This window comes from Leptonychotes weddellii, chromosome 7 (genome assembly GCF_054177405.1).
Source record: "Leptonychotes weddellii isolate Sample4059 chromosome 7, ASM5417740v2, whole genome shotgun sequence".
Lineage (NCBI taxonomy): Eukaryota > Metazoa > Chordata > Mammalia > Carnivora > Phocidae > Leptonychotes > Leptonychotes weddellii.
In genome coordinates this window covers 9,941,040-9,960,609 of record NC_138375.1, presented here as the reverse complement: position 1 = coordinate 9,960,609, position 19,570 = coordinate 9,941,040, and the positions used below count along the sequence as shown (strand labels likewise).

At 39.8% G+C, this 19,570-nt stretch overlaps 1 protein-coding gene across 5 annotated transcripts in view; it reads left to right on the top strand.

Moving 5' to 3' along the window:
* The window catches only part of DNAH5 (dynein axonemal heavy chain 5), a 259,439-nt gene that overhangs the window by 209,669 nt on the left and 30,200 nt on the right, over positions 1-19,570 (top strand). For all 5 annotated transcript variants that reach the window (XM_081825908.1, XM_081825907.1, XM_081825906.1 and 2 more), the window contains exons 61-68: positions 1,438-1,575; positions 5,007-5,142; positions 5,704-6,020; positions 6,598-6,753; positions 7,645-7,827; positions 14,318-14,561; positions 15,759-15,873; positions 16,357-16,547. In XM_081825908.1, coding sequence (XP_081682034.1) covers positions 1,438-1,575; positions 5,007-5,142; positions 5,704-6,020; positions 6,598-6,753; positions 7,645-7,827; positions 14,318-14,561; positions 15,759-15,873; positions 16,357-16,547 — 1,480 coding nt within the window. The remainder of the gene's footprint in view (positions 1-1,437; positions 1,576-5,006; positions 5,143-5,703; positions 6,021-6,597; positions 6,754-7,644; positions 7,828-14,317; positions 14,562-15,758; positions 15,874-16,356; positions 16,548-19,570) is intronic.

Below are 19,570 nucleotides of genomic sequence, written 5' to 3'. Positions count from 1 at the left end.
TCTTATTTAATCCTCTCGCACACACACATCCTAGGAGGTAGATTTTCAACATCTTCATGGATAAACTGAAACTTCCAGAGTGTAAGTGGTCTGCATGGAGTCCCACAGCTCCTGAGGTGACCCGCTGGACTTGAAGGATTCTATGCCTTTTGGTTGGCAACTTTCAAGTGCTTCATTAAAAATGTTTTCAATTTATTTCTTCTGAGTAAAATTCTAAAAAATACCCCAAATCTCTGGGGCTTTGACATTAGTGTGTTGCTTTAGTGAGTTGTTGGGCATTGTTACCTTGTTTTTCTTTTATGTTTAAGCCACAGTGACAGGTGCAGTTTACAGCAGACCTGAGAAGATAATGTCCCAAGAGTTAGATCCTTTGTAAAATGTAGCTGTTAAGCCACACTTTTGCCTGTCATTGGTCCTAGTAACTTAAGGAACTTTGACTTTCCCTTAAAGAATTATTCTGCCAAAATTTGGGAGCCTGAGGTTGTCAGACAGGAAAATAATTTATTTCAGAAAAATTTTTTCAAGATAATCTTTTCTTCTGAAAAACTCCAGAGAGAGTGTGGCCCTAATAGTGGATTATCCCCATTAAAGTCAATTTTAACATTTTAGAGACTTAAAAAGGAAAAACTTGATTCCAAAAAATTGTTTAAAGCATCTAAATTCCTGTAAGCATGGACTGTTTTCTACATCTCGTCTTTTGCTAATATTGCTTTTGAATATGTCTTTTGAGTCAAATTTAGTAGCTTCCTTAAAAACAATATTTTTAATTAGTCACAGCTCAAGGTATCACTTCTTTTATGGGAGGAAAACAATATATGAAGACTACAAGAACAACATCAAGATCACCACGACTGACAAAATCTCTATTTTACATTCAGTGAATAATTAGGTTCCATTTTTTATCTTGTTTTAACATCCTTATCAATAGTGATGAGTCTTACCAGGCAGAAGGTTCTCAATATTCAGTTTTTTCTTCTTCTACAATAATATTACAATGTTCTGTAATGTACCTATGCATTTAATACTGCAATGCTCTGATCTAAGGACCGGCAAACTCCGGCCCACAGGCCAAATCTAGCTCACAACCTCTATGTGTACAGCTTGTGAAATAAGAAGAGTTTTTACATTTTTTAAATGGTTTTTAATTAAGTGCAGAACAATAGCCTTGATTTTGCCCCTTGGCCCAAAACATCTAAACTCTTTATTATCTGGCACTTATGGAAAAAACGTGCTGACTTCGAATGAATTATAATTTTCTGCTTATAAACATTTATATCAAGTCCACACTAAGATTTGGTCCTGACTTAATGCAACTTGAAAAGACTCTAGGGGTAGAGCAGAGAACAGGTATGAGCATTGCTGAGATCTCAGATGAGATGCTGGCTGTTTGGTTGGCTGTGCATCATTCATCATTTGCCTTGGGTATGTCCTTTGCAGGCCAACTTGGTGGTACAGGAGAATCGTTACATCTTGGCCATGCAGGATCTGCAGAAGGCCCAGGCTGAGCTGGATGACAAGCAAGCAGAGCTCGACGTGGTGCAGGCTGAGTATGAACAGGCCATGACCGAAAAGCAGGTAACTCCTCAGCATGGGAAGGCCCGTCATATACCAACATGGCTATTGTAAACCCTTCCTTTGCTCCTTTCTCTCTCCAAGGGTTTGGTTTCCAACAGGGATGGATTTAATGTATATATAGTACATAAACCACACATCATCCCTCACTAAGCCCTGGAGTTTGTTTCTAACACCAAGGACGTTGGTGAGAGGTCAGGATGGTCAGCCAAGATAGAAGTCAGGTCTGGAATGTAAACATTCTGAGTCTCCTTATGGATGGTGATGAAAACAGCCCCTGTGGAACACTTTCTGTTATGTTTTTCAAATCACGTCTTCCCACTTTATCTCATTTTAATCTTTGAAATAATCTTGCAAGATAAGCAAGGTGGATATTTTTTGTTGTCATTTTGGAGAAAGGAGCTGAGGTCCAGAGGACGGCTCCTGGTCATAGGGCTGGATAGTCTGAACTAGACCTTGGCCTTCTGGTGTCCACTTCAGGCCTCTCTGCTGGACCAGTGTGACTGGCCACGTGGTTGCATCTGATGACAATGACCATCTATGGTCTTCTCAACCTAGTCTGCAAGCTAGCAGCTGTAGAACCTTTCAGAACTCCTCATGTGCACAGGCTCCTAGGTGCTGGGGTTCCTGGGGGTCGTAGGGTGTTTTAGGGGGAGGGAGACCAGGTTATGATTGGCAAGTATTTGCATATAAGCGTTCAGATAAAATACCTAGAAATTTCAGAGGAAAGGTACCTGAGTTTCTAAGACACCAAGACTTTGTAGTGTTTTTTTCCCCCTCTCAATCTAAATACATTTTCCCCCTCTCAATCTAAATACATATTCACTTGGGTGTTTTGTATTTGTGAATCTCTAATGATTTTCTTGAAGTGGACCCCACCCCACAGATTATGTAAGCTTCTGGCCCCACAAAGTCTGTATCTGCCTCTGGTAAATCCTGTGTTTGATAAATAAGAGACAGATTCACTCTGTTCTTCCCTTGATGATTTTACGGAGTTTCCTCCTGCCTGTTCTCAGTCTTCACTGGTCAGGATTGAGATTCCTGCTCTGATAGTCCTGTCTCTTATGGGAGTCCCAACAAGGGAACTTAGATGAACACTTCAGTTTTACTATGTGCAGAATGTGTGATACTTCCACTCCTGAAAGCAAAAGGAGAGCCTTTTAGAAATTTTAGAGAAGTAATTGTACAACACCTATTTGGGTTTGTTAATTATGCTCTTTGGGATTCACTTATCATCATATAAAGAGAAAATTAGCACTGCAATTCGAAAGAGTCTACTTTAGAAACTGTGGGGAAGATGTGATCATTAGTTACACGGTGGACACTCACTTCTATTTGGAGGCGCTACTGAATACACTAGAAATATTTTAGGCCCCATGTTGTTATGTTTCAGTTGTAACATTTTTGAATTAGTTCATTCAGTATTATTTTTGGTTTTGAGATCTCCTGCTTATGGGGACCATACAAGAAGTGCTACTGTAAAGGTATGGCTCTGACTTTAAAACTTGTTTCAACAAATATCAAGGTTTTTTAATTAAAAAACACAAAATCTGGCTGTGAGTCCACTGCCTCCCACATGCTGGAGTGAACCTGACCTTTAGTCATCCTGTGGCTCCTTCCCCCTCCATGAGCTCCGTGCGAGTCCTGGGGGCTTATGGACTTATGGAAGGTGGGGAGCGGCAGGACCTTGAATCCACAGTTCATCATGGTCGGACCCATAACCTCCTGCCCCAGGTCTGTGCTGTCTGCTGAAGGAGAGTGTGCCCTGCTCCTTTCTGCACAGAGCAGTGCCTTTGTGGGGCCCACTTCCCTAGGCCTTCTGGACGGCTAGTTACCCTCTGGGAGCACCCACAGAGGGTGGGCCGGGGCCCTGCCCAAGGAACCCAGGGAAGTCCGCTCACTGCCCCAGCCAGGCTCAGAGGAAAGAGCTGCTTCTGGCTCCTGTACTCTCTGACGTCTGCTCCTCTCCCCTTCTCGCTATTTCCATCCCCTAAAGGAGCATGGGCTCCCAGGAAAAAAAAGCCAGAGGGGGGGCCCTGGCCATTTCCTTATTTGGCCAATTGGGAGTGGGGATGGGGAATTTTGGGAAGACAACTTAATCTTAAAAATATCTTTTACATGAAAAGTTTGTTTCAGAGGTAGGCAGACATAAATGATTTGTAGGATCACACTTCCCAGTTGGCATCTTTCTTCTTGGGGAGAAACAAACAAACAAATAAATATGGGCGATATAGATGTGGTACACCTCAGCTGGGCTTTTAGGTTTCCTACATTAACTCTGCGGGGAAAGGAAAATAGAGTAGAATAGAGTCCCAGAGAAAAAACTAGAATAAATATCTTGCTTTTGAAAAACACTGTATTATGTTATTATTACAAAAGCAACTCATGTTCCTTATGGAAGATACACATAGAGAATCCTGGAAATGAACACTAAAAATATTTGCTCTTTTTCATTTCCTATCTGAACATATTCCTTGATTTACATATATTTAAAAAATATATGTAAAATATAACATTTGAATATATAACATAATTCAATACATACTGTTTATAAATTGAATTTTTAACTTAGTAATATATCATGAATATTTTCTTGGTTATAAAAATTTTTATAAGATAATTTTTAATGGCTTCAGAGTAGTCTTATTCATGGGTATACCATAATTCATTTAAATATTTCTCTAGTATTAGACATTTAGCATATATAACAATTATATATTATGTGTAACATACACATGTTATAAGTGAACTTCCAATGACTGGTTTTGTAGCTAAATCTTTATCTGTCCCCACTATTATTTCATACACATATGTTTTTACAAGTAGAATTGGCAGTTGCCTTAAGGAGAAAGAGGAGTGTTGAGTGGCGTGTGGAAGTCTGTTTCAAGGTCTTTTAGTGATACCCAGAGCACCAGAGAGGGACCTGCTGAGTCAGGTGTCACTGGGAAGTGTGAGTGAGCCTCAGAACAGCACAATCTGAAGATAATCTAAAGTTTCACCTCAAGTCAAAGAAGATGTGCACTTAGATCAAGCAATAATGATGCTAGAACTTTAACAGGAAAAATATTCCTGAGTTTCAAGTAGGGATATGTATTGTTTTACCTTTTTTGTGCTATATATTAGTAAGTAGGCTTGTATTTTATCTCTATTTTTCTTCATAGGGAAGTCATGAATGAAGCAAATTTCTATTATCTCTTAGTTATCAACACCTGGGGAGACTCTGACCCATGGGCTCAGGACCCCACGTGAAGGTTTAAGAGCTGGGCTTTGGCTAACACAGGCACACAGGAATTGAATCTTATGGTTCCTATGGGATAAGTGGCTCACAGGTCTTAGAAGGGCAGATAATATATAATGGTTTAAAATTATATTCTTGAGCCAGAGGCTGTATTTTTCTGAACAAAAGTTTTCTTCTGATTCTGGCCTTTTTTTAGACCTTGCTTGAAGATGCGGAGCGCTGCAGACGAAAGATGCAGACTGCCTCCACTCTGATCGGTGGCTTGGTGGGAGAAAAAGAAAGATGGACAGAACAAAGTAAAGAGTTTGCTGCACAAACAAAAAGACTTGTAGGTATGTAAATTCCTGTATTAATCAGATTATGTGTTGACTCCATTAGGGAGTTAGCAAACTGAAACTTTTATCAGAATACAAACCAACCCTCTAGTACTTCAAATTCCTGTGTGTGTGTGTGTGTGTGTGTCCAGATATTTCAGAAGGATGAATATTGGTCTGGCATCTATTCAGCCGTTATTCGATGTATTAATGATCTTCAAACCTCTTATCAGGTCACTTTGAATTCTCCTATGAGCTAATGGTTGTATTGATTCAGGTCACTTGGAATGGAGGCTCTGTCTTCTCAGGTTTTGTATCTCTTAAGCTCCAAAATCATACTCTCACATCCAACAAGCGTCAAAATAACCTAGCTGATGACTAACAGGTATTACTTGGTGGACCATTTGGACCCTGTTTAACAATGATCTACTGCTTATTCACCAAGACACAGCAATGTGGTTACAGTTTGGTTTCTGGAAGTTAGTTTAAGAGTGGTTGCCTTTAAAAAATGTTTAGTATTCTGCACGATTACAAGGCTGATTATAAAGTATTTCAGTGATGTTTTGTTTTCTGTTTTAGGGGATGTATTGTTGGCTACAGCTTTTCTATCTTATTCTGGTCCATTTAACCAAGAGTTTCGCAATCTGCTGCTGTATGACTGGCAGAAGGAAATGAAAGCCCGGGAAATCCCATTTGGAGACAGTCTAAATCTCAATGAGATGTTGATTGATGCTCCCACTATTAGTGAATGGAACCTCCAAGGTCTGCCAAATGATGACCTATCTATTCAGAATGGAATTATTGTCACAAAGGCATCTCGCTATCCTTTGTTAATTGATCCACAAATTCAAGGGAAGATCTGGATTAAAAATAAAGAAAGCCAGAATGAACTCCAGGTAATTTGTGTTTGAGTATATTTATGTTACTGTGAAGTTTTATTGCCCCAGATGAACAAGAGTCCGAGAGTCAGGAAATACTTGAAAATAGTAGAGACTGTAATCCTAGATAGAGCAGTAACAGATGCAAGCCTAAAGTCTAATATTAAAATCTTTTCTAAAAATTACATTTACATTTGTATGGATCTCTACTAATGCCATCTTTCGAAGGTTTCAGATTCTCCTCTGTTAGAGCCTAAATCCCTCTTTGATGAACAGAGCAGGGTGGAGTTTATCACACTAAGTGTGTAGCCCTCTACCAGGACACTTCATGGTTATTCCATTATTATTTGTCACGAAAGTGGTGGTGATGAGGAGAAGACAGGTTGCACTGGGGAATGACAGTTTGCTAAGGAAAAGGATGGAAACATTTTAAGCTTTCTGTACAGTCTCACCAAGTATGAGTTCCAGATAAGGTTCACTAAAAATCTCTGTATTTGTGTCCCGTGACAGAATGCTCAGGCACCCTTTAATGTCCACTCTCTCTGTGTATGGCATTGTGATATTGTCAATAGCAACCTTTGGATCTTGTTTCTAGATCACATCTCTAAATCACAAGTACTTCAGAAACCATCTGGAGGACAGTCTTTCTCTTGGAAGGCCCTTGCTTATTGAAGATGTTGGGGAGGAACTAGATCCAGCACTGGATAATGTTTTGGAGAGGAACCTCATTAAGACTGGGTCTATCTTTAAGGTAGGTTAAACCTATTGATAATTACATGAGGAACCATTATCACGAGGCCAGGTAAATGTGACATAGATAAAATTTTCTCAATAGGCAACAACTGAAATTTGAGTCAGCGGCAAGAGGCATTTGTTTTTTCTCTTCTACACTTCCTGAGTTGGAATTAAAATTTTCAAGAGCAGTCCTTTTAGAAATATCTACTTCTTTTGTGTGATAGAGTCTGACTCCATTTTGATGGGTTACTGTAGACATCTTTCAAAACCCATTATGACCCTCACCCCTTCTGTCCCAAATCTGGGCAAGCTGATAAGAAAACCTGGGGCTCTCGCCTTTGACATTGGTGGGAAAATCAAACCATGCAATCCTCTGTTCATGCCCTATGTGGGAACCTTTATCCCAGCCCTACCCCCTAATCACCATAAAGCCCTAAAAGAGCTGCTTTTCCCTACTCTCTCAATCAATTTTTGGGACCTGGTTGGGGGTCTGCTTTAATCTCCCCAGAAATCTAATTATGTGAGCAATAAACCTTTCATACACTTTTGATGCTTATGTGATGTCATCAGTCTTCACCTCTGAACCAAATTTTGGATGGGTAATCCATCTCACCTCTGTGGTATGATCACACCAATTTTGGTGCTAAATTCTACATTTATGGTATATACTGGCATACATTGAACTTCTTCCCTCCCTCTCTCCCTCCCTTCCTTCCTTCCTACCCACCTTCCTTCCTTTCATCCTAGTGGTCTGAAGCCCTCTGAATGCCTAATGACCACTTCTTTTTCAGTATACAAAGATCTCCAGTTATACAATTCTTTAAAGCAATGCTTGATCCTGTTGAGAAAAGGACACAGTAAGGTATATGTCTCTTTTATTACTTTTGACTTTATTTTTATAATAAAGGTGAAAGTTGGTGATAAGGAAGTAGATGTGATGGATGGCTTCAGACTCTACATCACCACCAAACTGCCCAATCCAGCCTACACCCCTGAAATAAGCGCTCGGACCTCTATCATTGACTTCACTGTCACCATGAAAGGTCTGGAAGATCAGTTACTAGGGAGAGTCATCTGCACAGAGAAGCAGGTGAGTGATGTGTGACCACCTCTTTTTTGGCATTGTGTTGTGATTCTTTCATTGATGAAAATAATATGATAAAAGTTGTAATAGGATTGGGGCCCCCCCTTTTATTCCTGTGTTTTTTTCCCATTATTAATTCCCAGGTGTCATGGGTAATTACTAACTGATTACCCTCTGTGTTTCATCTGTCTCATAAATCACATATACCCATTGATTTTGTGTAGACTAATGATGTATCTATGAGAATATCAGTCTCATGCTCAGCATCATTATTCTGGTCTTATATTGCTTCATTTTTCTGAAGAGTTTGCATGATCATGAGTTCTGTTCATCTGTTGACTTTTAGGTTTCTAGGCTACAGCTAGGTTTTTCTTCCATTCAATTCATTATTATGCTTTTGGAATATAAAATTAAAACTCGTGGCTTCAAACCACTGTGATTAAAACCAGCTAACAGACAACATTCTCAGTCCTTAATGTTGCCTATGAGAAACCTCTATGTATGTTGTGACAAGACAGATATTTGTGGATCTGGAGCTTCAGGGAGCACCTTCTGGAGGCTGCTGGCTTAGTTATGTATCTGTTTTCTCTACTTCTATTTGGTGGAATAACTTAATGATCAATAAAAAATAGCCAATAATTTATAAACCTCCTTGTTTTGAGCCAGCATTTTCTCTAGGGAATATGTGAGTCTTAAAGAAGTCTAGAGGATTTTAATAGGACTGCTTTGGTAGAACTGCATGAACTCTAAGAGTTGCTATTGATTTTCTCTTGGGTTCAGTAGCAATGAGGAGTCTAGTTTATTTTATAGCCCCCTTTTACACTGACCTCAAGATTTATTTAGGTTAAAACTATTGGAAAAATCTTTGGAATCTGTCCTTCCCATTATTTTGATTATTATTATTATTTTTTGTATGTTTCATGCTTGGTCTTCTGAGTCCTTCCATATGTTTATCTCTCGCTTCTTTGCTGCCTCTTCCCCTCTCTCATTTCCTTTTTTATGAATATTCTCTTTTTATTTTTTAGTTTATAGTGCATGAATCATAGAGTCGTATGGTTGGAAGTTGCACTAAAAGCATTAAATCTGACTTTGTAGATTCATGTAGTTAGTGACCGCAGAATGGCAGGAACTGAGGCCAGAGTTTCTACCACAGACTAGCTACTGAAGTAATAACAGCCTTTAGAATACGTGCTTGTTTATTTTTGGAGTCTGAGTCAAGCTAGTTGAGGAAGCCTAGCACTGCCATATCCTTACTTCAGGAAGGACTGCGATTCTTGATCCACAGCATGCAGTGTCGGGCAGGGAATCCCTGAGAGTCTTTGGGGCGGCGGCCATTACCCGTACGTTAGGCTCTGCTTTCACCTGTGGCATTGGCTTTGGGGAGGTAAGGGGTCCTGATGGCAGTTTGAAAAATATCCTTGTCTTTGGTTTTCTCACCTTCAGCTGAGATGAATATCGTTTCCTTGGAAGAAATAATTTGGTCTGACAGATTTTGTTTGCAACAAAACAGCTCCAGCCCTGGAGTCATAATTTTTAGAAGTTTAAGATGAAGCGAGGAGCACTTTAAGCTCCTTTGAAAAGACATTGAACAGCCTTGAGAAGCCAATATGGATCCCAGGCTGGGCTTTTTCTTACCCCCTGGAGAAGTACCTTGAGTGTCTTGAGAAAATTATTCCTTAACTGTTGTCTCATGATCGGAATCCATTCCAGGCTCACAGTAGATAATTCTTAGGAAAAGTATGGCCATAAGAACGGGACCCTCACTCTCTTATAATATTAGAGGGTCCTCTTACCCTGAACCACATGATTATACAACATGTAACCTGTATTTTTCTCCTCTAACGCAAGTAGTGAGCTGTTGGACTTAATTTTGAAGGCTTTTCAGAATATATTTCCTGCAAGCAGCCTTTTCTTTTGTAGCATCTTGTCTTCCCACCACACCCCTGAATTCGCTCATGTTGCTGAATCATCTCAGCCTGGGTGGTGGCAGGTGGGTTTGAGTTGATCTCTGGGGCTTTCTGGAAATTGAGTAACTCATTTGAATAGAGCCTACAGATTCAAAAAGTGTTCCTTTGACTTCTGTGACAATGCCATCTTTCTGACTATGATCTCTTCTTAGGTGAGTATTATGAATACTCCACCAATATAAAATGCTATTGAGCCAAGGGTGGGTATTGGAAGCAGGGAAGACCCCAGCAGTGAGAAGCTAGTATTGGAAAGCCTCTAAGGAATTCCCTTACACATCGAGCTGAAACAAAGGGTGGGTTCTCCTACAGTCAGGATGAATTCAACCTTTACTGCTCTGTCGATTCTTCTTGTGAAAGGTGGCTCAGGAAAGGCCATTCTTCTTTGAATCCATAAATTCACCAGCTGTCCAGTGTCTTGGAGATACTGGCAGTGAGGACCCTTGTTATCACATGGGATCCGGTCTCGTCAATGCTTGGCTGTACAGCCTGCTGGCCCCTCAGGTTTGTTTGCTTTCAGAGGCAAATGCAAACCCCAGAGCATGGGAATGCAGGGAAGGCAGATTTATGATTTTATATATATATAAATATAAGATATATTTATATATATCTTCTCTGTGCTCCAAAGCAGTCATTTTAAATGTGTGAGCTGTTCAAGGTTATATCAAGGCCATATTCAGTTGTCGACCTGATATACCTGTGAGTAGATGTACGCAGCCTGCTGTTGTCACCAGAAGGCAAGGTATCAAGACCATTTTAAAAAGGCAGCAAACCAGTAGTTCTTCAGCAACTATCCTTTAAAAAAGAACAAAACAAATTTCTTTGGTTCACTCTTACCTTGATCTTAGAGAACAAGACAGAAACTCAAAGACAGCTATATACTATTAGGAGAAAAACACTAATCTAGAATAACAGCTTCTATTGGCCACACAACACAAAGCCTCAGGGGTCAGCTTGTTCAGAATCCCAGAGGAGCAAACAGGTGTGTGATTTCCTTTGGAGGTGTAAGCACCCAAACTCGGTGGAACCAACAGGAAAAATAATTTAATGAAGACCCTTAAGCAGATGTTGTCATCACCAGCTCACTGGTACAGAGAAAAAATAAATCTAAATTCTATTATTTAATCTTTCTATTTTAATTACCAGTGTAAGGTGCAGGAGAGAAGGAACCTTTGGGAATGAGAGCCTGGGTGATCCCTTAGAACTGAGAACTCTGAAAAGCTCATCTGTTTCTTTTTACTGATTTCAAAACCATAGTTACAGATGCAGTTTAGGTACACATATAGTTTTGGTTGTCATTTGCATCTTTGTTGCGCCACTTAATTTTTGATCACTTAATTAATAAATAATATGTTTCCTGAAATTGTCCTGCATTACCACTGTACTTGTTTACTCACTTTGGGGATACTTTTCATATTTTCACAGTTTATATAAAGAATTTACATGGCAGCCTTAGTAAATAGAATACATAACACAAATGTTTACCTGTGTGTGTGTGTGTGTGTGTGTGTGTGTGTGTGTGTGTGTGTTGAGATAACCCCTTTGATGGGAAAATGCTTATAGACAAAATGATTTTGATTAGTTTTGCTCCTTATTATCAATTTCAAAAAGAACTATCTTCTTATAGATTGGAGGACCTAGAGTCATAGTTCAACAGAACCATGTTTAAATCAGCCATACAAATGAGCATACACCTAAAACCTTATCCCAAAATAGGTTTTTCTGTTTTAAAATCCTGAATGAGAAGCAAGTAGCAGGGTGCTTGTGTGGCTCAGTTGGCTAAGTGTCTGTGTCTGCCTTCCATTCAGGTCATGATCCCAGGATGCTGGGATCAAGCCCCACGTGGAGCTCCCTGCTCAGTGGGGAGTCAGCTTCTCCCTCTGCTCTTCCCCTCTGCTTGTGCTCCCTCTCTCACAAGTAAATAAATAAAATCTTAAAAAAAAAAAAAAAAGCAAATAGCAGTTCTGTTTTCCTTCAGAGATAACTTTCTTTTTTCCATAACTCTTGTCCCATTGTAGTGTTTGGTCATTTACCTGCTATTTAGTACACAGATTGCTTTCATAATTCCAAATTGCTTTAAATTGTACTGTTTACTTTAGGGGATATTATTTTATCAGTTTCAAACTTTGGGGGAAATGTACTTCCTAGCCTCATTTTAATCCTTTAGGAATATAGGCAGTTACTTTAATTGGCAAATTTATTGGTGTTAACAATGATATTGAATTGACTACAACCATCTCAATAATGTTCAAGCTTTTACTTGCTATTTTTAAAATCAGGAATTGGATAATTTGCCTCTTTTTATACATTATATTAAATGTTTATTTTGTGAGTAACAGTTTTTGTAAGTAACACGGGGGTGTGATTTTAGTACTGATTCTATGGTTTTCAAGGGGAGATGAGATTGGAAATGTAGGTTGTAATAAGTCTTGTAAACTGTTGAGAATTTTGGAGCTTTCAAAACAGCTGAGGGAGATCCCTGAATACCTAGGAGCAGGAAAGGGGGTGATAACAGAGAAGAGGGTCAGTGGGGAGACCTGTTATGGTTAGAGTAGTCCGTGAGGAATAACTAAAGCCTAAGCCAGGGCTGTGGCTATGAATTTGGAAGACATGGATGGAGGGAAAACTATGGTGCTGGAAGAATCTGTAAGACTTGGTGCAGTTTTTGGATTTGACAGCCCATGCTCTCGTCCCAGCAGACATGAGAGCATGCATCCTTAGCCTAAGTGCAAGATTAGAAAGTTCTCTTTTATCCCATTTCAGCCACTTTATTAGGCTTTTGTAATGATATGTGAAATTCTAAAGTATGGTTTATTTTATGTCAACCTATAATTTTATTTTTCAAACTGCTTATTTTCCCAATAGGTATTATAATGCTTCTGAAAAATCCATGCTTAGAATGAATCAAAGAAGGGGAGAAAAGGGGGAGACACATATTTGGAACAGTTATCATGATCCAGTTACTGTTGTAACTGCTTTACTAGTTATATCCTGACAATCACTCTCTGAGCTGTTTCTATATCCATCTCACAGATAAGGAAACTGAGGCTCCTAGAGTTATATAACATGACCAACATCATGCAGCTGATAGATCCTAGGGGCTGTGATTCAAGCACATGTCTTCCTGATGTCAAAACCATCATTTGCCCCATGGCTTTATGATCCTTCCCTTACCTGTCTTCTTCAGGTGAGGATTTTTAGACCACTCACCTTTAGGAACTCAGGCACGATAGTGATAGTGTGTGAAATATGGGCATATGGCAATAAAAAATATCTGAATTTTTCCTTTGAACATGATTACTTTATTTCTTAGTGTAACCGTAGTGTAAGTTCTTTTTTTTTTTTTTTATAGCTGCTTATGGAGAGGAATTTTGCAGGTGTCTTAAATGTTACTTTCTGTACTAATTTTTTTTTTACATTTTCTCAAATTTGAGATTCTTATCTAGTGAGTAAATGAATGAAAATAACCACGAAGGAAGCTTTTCAAAGACCCAATACAAAGAAGCAAACGTGATAAAGGCAGGTTTTGCTGAAGTTGCTTTGTCACCAAGAATTAAGCAAGTTCTGAGATTTTGCTCAGAGCCTGGTAGGGTTCTACCCATCATAACTGTTGAGTCAATGGTGATTAACTGGCTAGAATATAAAGCAGTGGCCAGTGGCCTTTATTCTTTGTATTCATGCAGTTTTGTTACTACCACCTTTATTTTAGATCTGTGGTTTTCAGTTACAGGGTAAGAATTTTCTCCCAGCCTCTGGGCTTTGTGCTGTCTTTGGCTTGCTCTGTGTGATGGCCATGCCCTCCTTCCCCACACTTTCCAGTCCCATCTTTTTTTCCTTCTGTCCCATGGACTCCCCTCTCCAAACCACCATGAGGAAGAAGTAGCCAATCAGGACAATAACCTTCCAAAACCATTCTCTCCCCAGCCATCTATAAAGATCCTTCAGGAAAGATCTAGAACTTCCCTTCTCTTGGAGAGAATAGCACCTTTTCAGGCCAAGAACAGTTTCCAGTTTAAAGGTACCTGCAGCAGCCAAGTGGATTGTTTGCCTAACTTGTTGGACACTTGCTTTTCAGGGCATTGGATACTATTTCAACCAGCAAGCTGACAATAATCACATTCAGACAACAACGGAGCTCTCATAAACAAGAAACTAAACAGAAGAAAATGTATTTAATCCGAGAGATTGATACGTGTCTTTAAATATATTCCAATATATTTTCAAATATTTTTCACCTTCAGAACAAGCTTACGTATAATCACAAATGTCACTTAAAGTTATTTGACTTTAGGAAATAGATAGATGGTCCAGAGAATATTGGTCGTGTTTTTAGCAAATGTCATGTTATTTGCCACCCATTCTTCTTTCCTCCATTAATTCTCCTCCTCTTCTTATTTTGATGTATTTCCTGCAGTCCAGTATGATAACTACAGTGCAGGAGCTTGAGAGCAGCCATGTAGGTTAACTTTTTCAGGAATGGCCAAACAATAGTTGTTAATTAAGGAGGAAAATATCTTTATGCAAATTAACAGGAACTGGAGAAAGAGAGAACTCATCTCATGGAAGAGGTAACTGCAAACAAAAGAAGGATGAAAGAGTTAGAAGATAATTTGCTTTACCGGCTGACGAGTACCCAGGGGTCCCTGGTGGAAGACGAGAGTCTCACTGCTGTGCTGAGTAACACAAAAAAGACCGCAGAAGAGGTGACACAGAAGCTGGAAATTTCGGCCGAGACAGAAATTCAAATTAACTCAGCCCGGGAGGAATACAGACCTGGTGAGTTTGGTAATGAAAGACAAATGTCACAGGAAAATGAAGTGAGAAAAAACCCCGAAATTTGGAGAAACTGAAGGAGCGAAGGACATTAATGCAAATGGCTGCGCCAGGTGGGGTGGTCCTTCCTGTTTTGTGGCACTGCTTTGGGACGCATTCAGTAAACCTGAGATGAAGAAAAGATTGTATAATGGTGTTAATTGTCTAGGTGCTTATGATTCCTGTGAGTTGGCAAATTCTTTAAACTTAGAAAGTAGGGGCGCCTGGGTGGCTCAGTCGTTAAGCGTCTGCCTTCGGCTCAGGTCATGATCCCAGGGTCCTGGGATCGAGCCCCGCATCGGGCTCCCTGCTCGGCGGGAAGCCTGCTTCTCCCTCTCCCACTCCCCCTGCTTGTGTTCCCTCTCTCGCTGTGTCTCTCTCTGTCAAATAAATAAAATATTTAAAAAAAAAAAACTTAGAAAGTAAAGAGGGAGGGTTTTTAAAGAATGTCTGACTACTGTTTGGAAATCTGAGGAATTAGTGCCGCATTTGGGGGCTGCTCACTGGTTCTTTATCATTTGGTAGCAATCAGCCAGTATTTTGTTTGCAGTCTTTGTGTTATGAAGGGAGTTCCTTGGTCTCACCAGAGTGCTTTAGGCTTACCCACCAGTTTGCAAATCAGTGTTGTTCACGGGTTGCAAGAGGGACCTGCTGAAAGAATTCATTTTCCTTTAGAAATGTGTCATTCTTTCTGGAAAAATAATCAAAGCAGTATCATTTGCTGGTGGAGAGTCAGGAGCATCATCTTTGCCATGCCTTGTTTTGCCAACCCGAGGCCAAGCTCAGTCGGGGCTTCATGGAGCTTGAGCATGAGGGCCGTAAGATGCCTACACAATTTGCCAGGCGTTACAGTTTTTGCTATCCCATCGATTGCCTTTTCTGCCTATGGAAAAAATAGAGTAAAATGTATTTATAAGGGATCTGGAAGTTCTAACATGGAAAATACCACTTGATAAATGCAAGCAGCAGACTGCTTACACAAAGCTTATAAATAAGAATTGAGTATAAATTATGAGCCTTGCTCCAGGCTCCCAGTGCTGGTAGATAGTCATTGATAAAACAAAAATAAGACCTGTTTTCATTTAGAATTTAGGCTGGTCTGTGCATGGTCATTTATTTTCCACCCCCGTAGCACATGCAGCCTTGTTCTTTGTCTTTCAGTGGCGACTCGAGGCAGTATCCTCTACTTCCTCATCACTGAGATGCGCTTGGTTAATGACATGTATCAGACTTCGCTCCGCCAGTTTCTTGGCTTGTTTGACCTTTCCTTAGCCAGGTATGTCCGTACTCAGGAAGCCAAGCTGAATTTCCTATCTGTGGGCTAGAATGATGACATTATATTTATAACTTCTTTTCCTTTTGCTGCTGAGTCTTTTTTTAAAAATCTCAGCTTAGTGTAATTACCGGCGTATTAACACATCATTCTCATTTGTCCTTTTACGCTCAGAGACAGCTCTACCAACTCTTCATCCATGGATTTATTCCTTGGATTTCATGTATTTCTGTTAAACAAGAAAATTCTCAAGATGTTGTTGTGAGTGGTAATACCCTGCTGGTAAAATTGATTTAGACAACACTGAGGATTCTGTTATGTTATTTTGTGTTGAGAGAATGCTGGTTATTTTAGTTTTAGGATGCTTATTCTTATGCGTAAAAAAGAACTGGCCCTCCAAAGTTACCTATTCTCCAGTAAAGATGTTTTTATGGGCAATGGAAAAGGGGAGTGGGATAAGCCCGATTTAAATGTTCTCTCCTCCAGGTCTGTCAAGAGCCCAATTACGAGCAAGAGGATTGCTAATATCATTGAGCATATGACTTATGAGGTTTATAAGTATGCAGCCCGGGGCTTGTATGAGGAACACAAGTTCCTGTTCACCTTGCTGCTTACCCTGAAGATCGACATCCAGAGGAGCCGAGTCAAGCATGAAGAGTTTCTCACCCTTATTAAAGGTCAGTATAACAGTAGAAAGCACTGTACACAGGTCCAGATGTAGGAATTACTTGAAGGTGCTGTGCAGTACTTTTTTTTCTGGCTCTAACAGTTTCCTTGCATTACATTGAAGATTGCATATATGTGAAATGTTTTATTTGTTCATTTATTGCATGAATATTTATTGAGAGCCTACTGTGTGCTAAGGCACAGACTAGACACTTGGGGCTCAAAATAAAACAGTAAATTATGTAGTATGTGAGAAGCTAGTAGGCACTATGGGAAAAGACAGAGCAGGATAAGGGAGATGGGGAGTTAATAGGGTGTGCAGAGTTGGCGGGGGCAGTTAAAATTTTAAATGGAATATTTAGTGGGAAACCTAATAGGGTAGGCCTCCCTGAGAGATGGACAGGTGAATAAAGGCCTGGAGGGGCAGGGGGCACTGGCCCTGGGGACAGGCAGAGGGGGAGTGTCAAAGGAAGAGGAGATGGCATCAAGGTGCTGGTGGGGGCAAGCCTGGTATGATAGGAAATCTCCATCAGCTGGAGGACCAGTCAGTGAGACCACGAATCAGTACTATTTGAAGGGCTCAGTGAAGAAGTCACCCCTACATCTACCTAAGGGGTGTCTCCCTAATTCATTCATCATCCACAAGCTCTGATTTAGAAAACTTGGAAAATAAAGAGACCCAAGGAGCAAGAGTTCAAGGGTTAGAGACAAAGAATAAAGAGAGAGAGAGAAAGAGAAAAGTGTCTGTAAATCATACATTTCTAAGTTCAAGTCTAACCAAATGAGTCTTTGTTGTTTCTGTAAGAGATGTGTGCAAATGCATATTTATATGAACACCAACACGCATTTGTTCACATAGGACTACGGGCTTACGCCCCCCAGGGCAAGCACGTGCATAGCCACACCCCTTCCCTCCTGCCCCTTCAGGGTCCTCTTCAAGTTCCTCAGCAAATCTACTCTCCAGGTGAACATGAAAATCTCTCCCCACCCACTGTAGATAAAATTATGTCTCATCTATAAAGTTAAACCTTTGCTTAGAAAGATATGGTAGATAAAGCCATTTAGACCCCAGCATCATTTCTACAATTACTTTAAATATTTTGTTGTCCAGACATTCAAGAATGTGACAGCAAATGTATTTCCTAGCCTCCCCTGGGCTGTATTGTGCGGTGGCACAAGGGACCTGCCTGTGAGCAATGCTTCAACAGATACAGAATAAATATCCATGGGGTGAGCTCCACAATCGCCCTGCCCGTGGCTCCAGCCTCTGTCATACCAGGCTTGCCCCCACCAGCACCTTGATGCCATGAAATGTGTCCAGGTCTGGTTTAAATACTGGGAAATATGTTGCCATTTGGCGTGGTGATAGAAGACGTGGGATTTAGAGTTAGGATGACTGTAAGTGAAAATAGTGGTTTTGCCAATTTCTTGTCGAGTGTCTCGAGCAAGTTCTTCAAACTTTTCAGGCTCCAGCCTCCTGTGCTATAAAACAAGGATGGTCAAATCTACATCATCGGATTATTGAGAAGTCACACAATTTGTGTAAACGCTGGTACATAGGATATGTTCAGTAAAGGATAGGCATTGTTATATTATCTTTAGTATTTTAGTTTGTTTTGATTAATCTGAGGCTCGCATAGGCTGGACTGTTTTTTGTGGGCTTTTGGCATTCAATAGTTTTTTAATGCTGCTTTATGAAACAGAGTGTCGGAGGGAGCTTTGCAAGGCAGTGATGTTGTAAGGTTGCTCATTGCTGGTGATTTTGCTGAGAGCTACCCAGTGGGTGAATTCCCTCTGCAAGGACTTTAAAATCACTTGTTTGCAAATGTTATTTAGAGAGCAACAGTGTTTGGATACTGGTCTTTTAATTTGCTCATCTCTAAGATGGAACAGGATCAGCCCAGATGACTTTCTGAATCTTCTTTAGCTATACCACTTAATAATTGTGTGGTATCACTTGTAGAAATTTTTCATTGTAAGAACATATCATTTTTACAAAGTATTACAGTTCAAATTCAAACTTACCTTTTCCCAATGTAAGGGTTTACAGAATGAAGGCAATGGCATAACTCTCAATCACCTTGAGAATTTATTTTGAATTATGCCTATTCCAACTGTTCATTCATCAGAGGTACATATTATCCAGGAATATGTCTGCCCTCAACCCATTACCATCATCCTCTGTGGCCCATTGTACACTTTTGAGGTAGGCAAGAGATTCGTGCCACAGTTACCCTCTACTAAATGATGAATAATGCTTTGGTTGCAAGGAACCACCCTTTCCTTCCTATAAATAGTTTCTCCCTAACTCTCTGGCGAATATCTTATTCTTTTGAGTTTGTTGGAAAATGGACAGTTTCCATGGAAATTGGTAGGACATTTTTCAACACAATGCCATTGTCCTCAGGTCTTTAACTGCTCTCTGCCGTTAAAGCAATCTGTTTTGATTTGGTGACTTAATGATCTTCTCAAAACTGCTTCAAGGCCATGTTTACTTTGCTGGAAATATACTAAGATGGATTTGGCCAAAAGATAGCAATTTAGTGGGGTCCATGGCACCTGGGTAAAGTAGAGATTGGTTCAATAAATATCTTGAGTATTATTATTTGTTCATGACCTGCTCTGTTCAAAAAAGGATTTTAAAGGTGGCCAAATGAATTGGTTATATCCTTTTAAGAATTATGCTTAGAGTGTATTTTCCTTGAAACATTTTAATAGATGGCATTTATTAAACAGTATATTTCATCCTATAAAGAATTTCTACTCTTCCTTTGACTTAAAATTTGATTGTTTACACATTTAGTTCTTCTGAGGTGGGCAACAATAACATTTTAAGGTATTGTTTATTTTTTGGTGCTGTGTGTTATGTGAATTACGTGAGCTTAGGCAGATCATCAGCAGCAAGGGAAGAGTCACTACCCAATGGGGAAATGTTTGCTGTGGTTAGATTGGCCAAAAATAAATGAGATAGCACAGGATCCTTGGGTGTGCTCAAAATGGAAATAAATAGTATACTGATTTATAGAAGAGAACC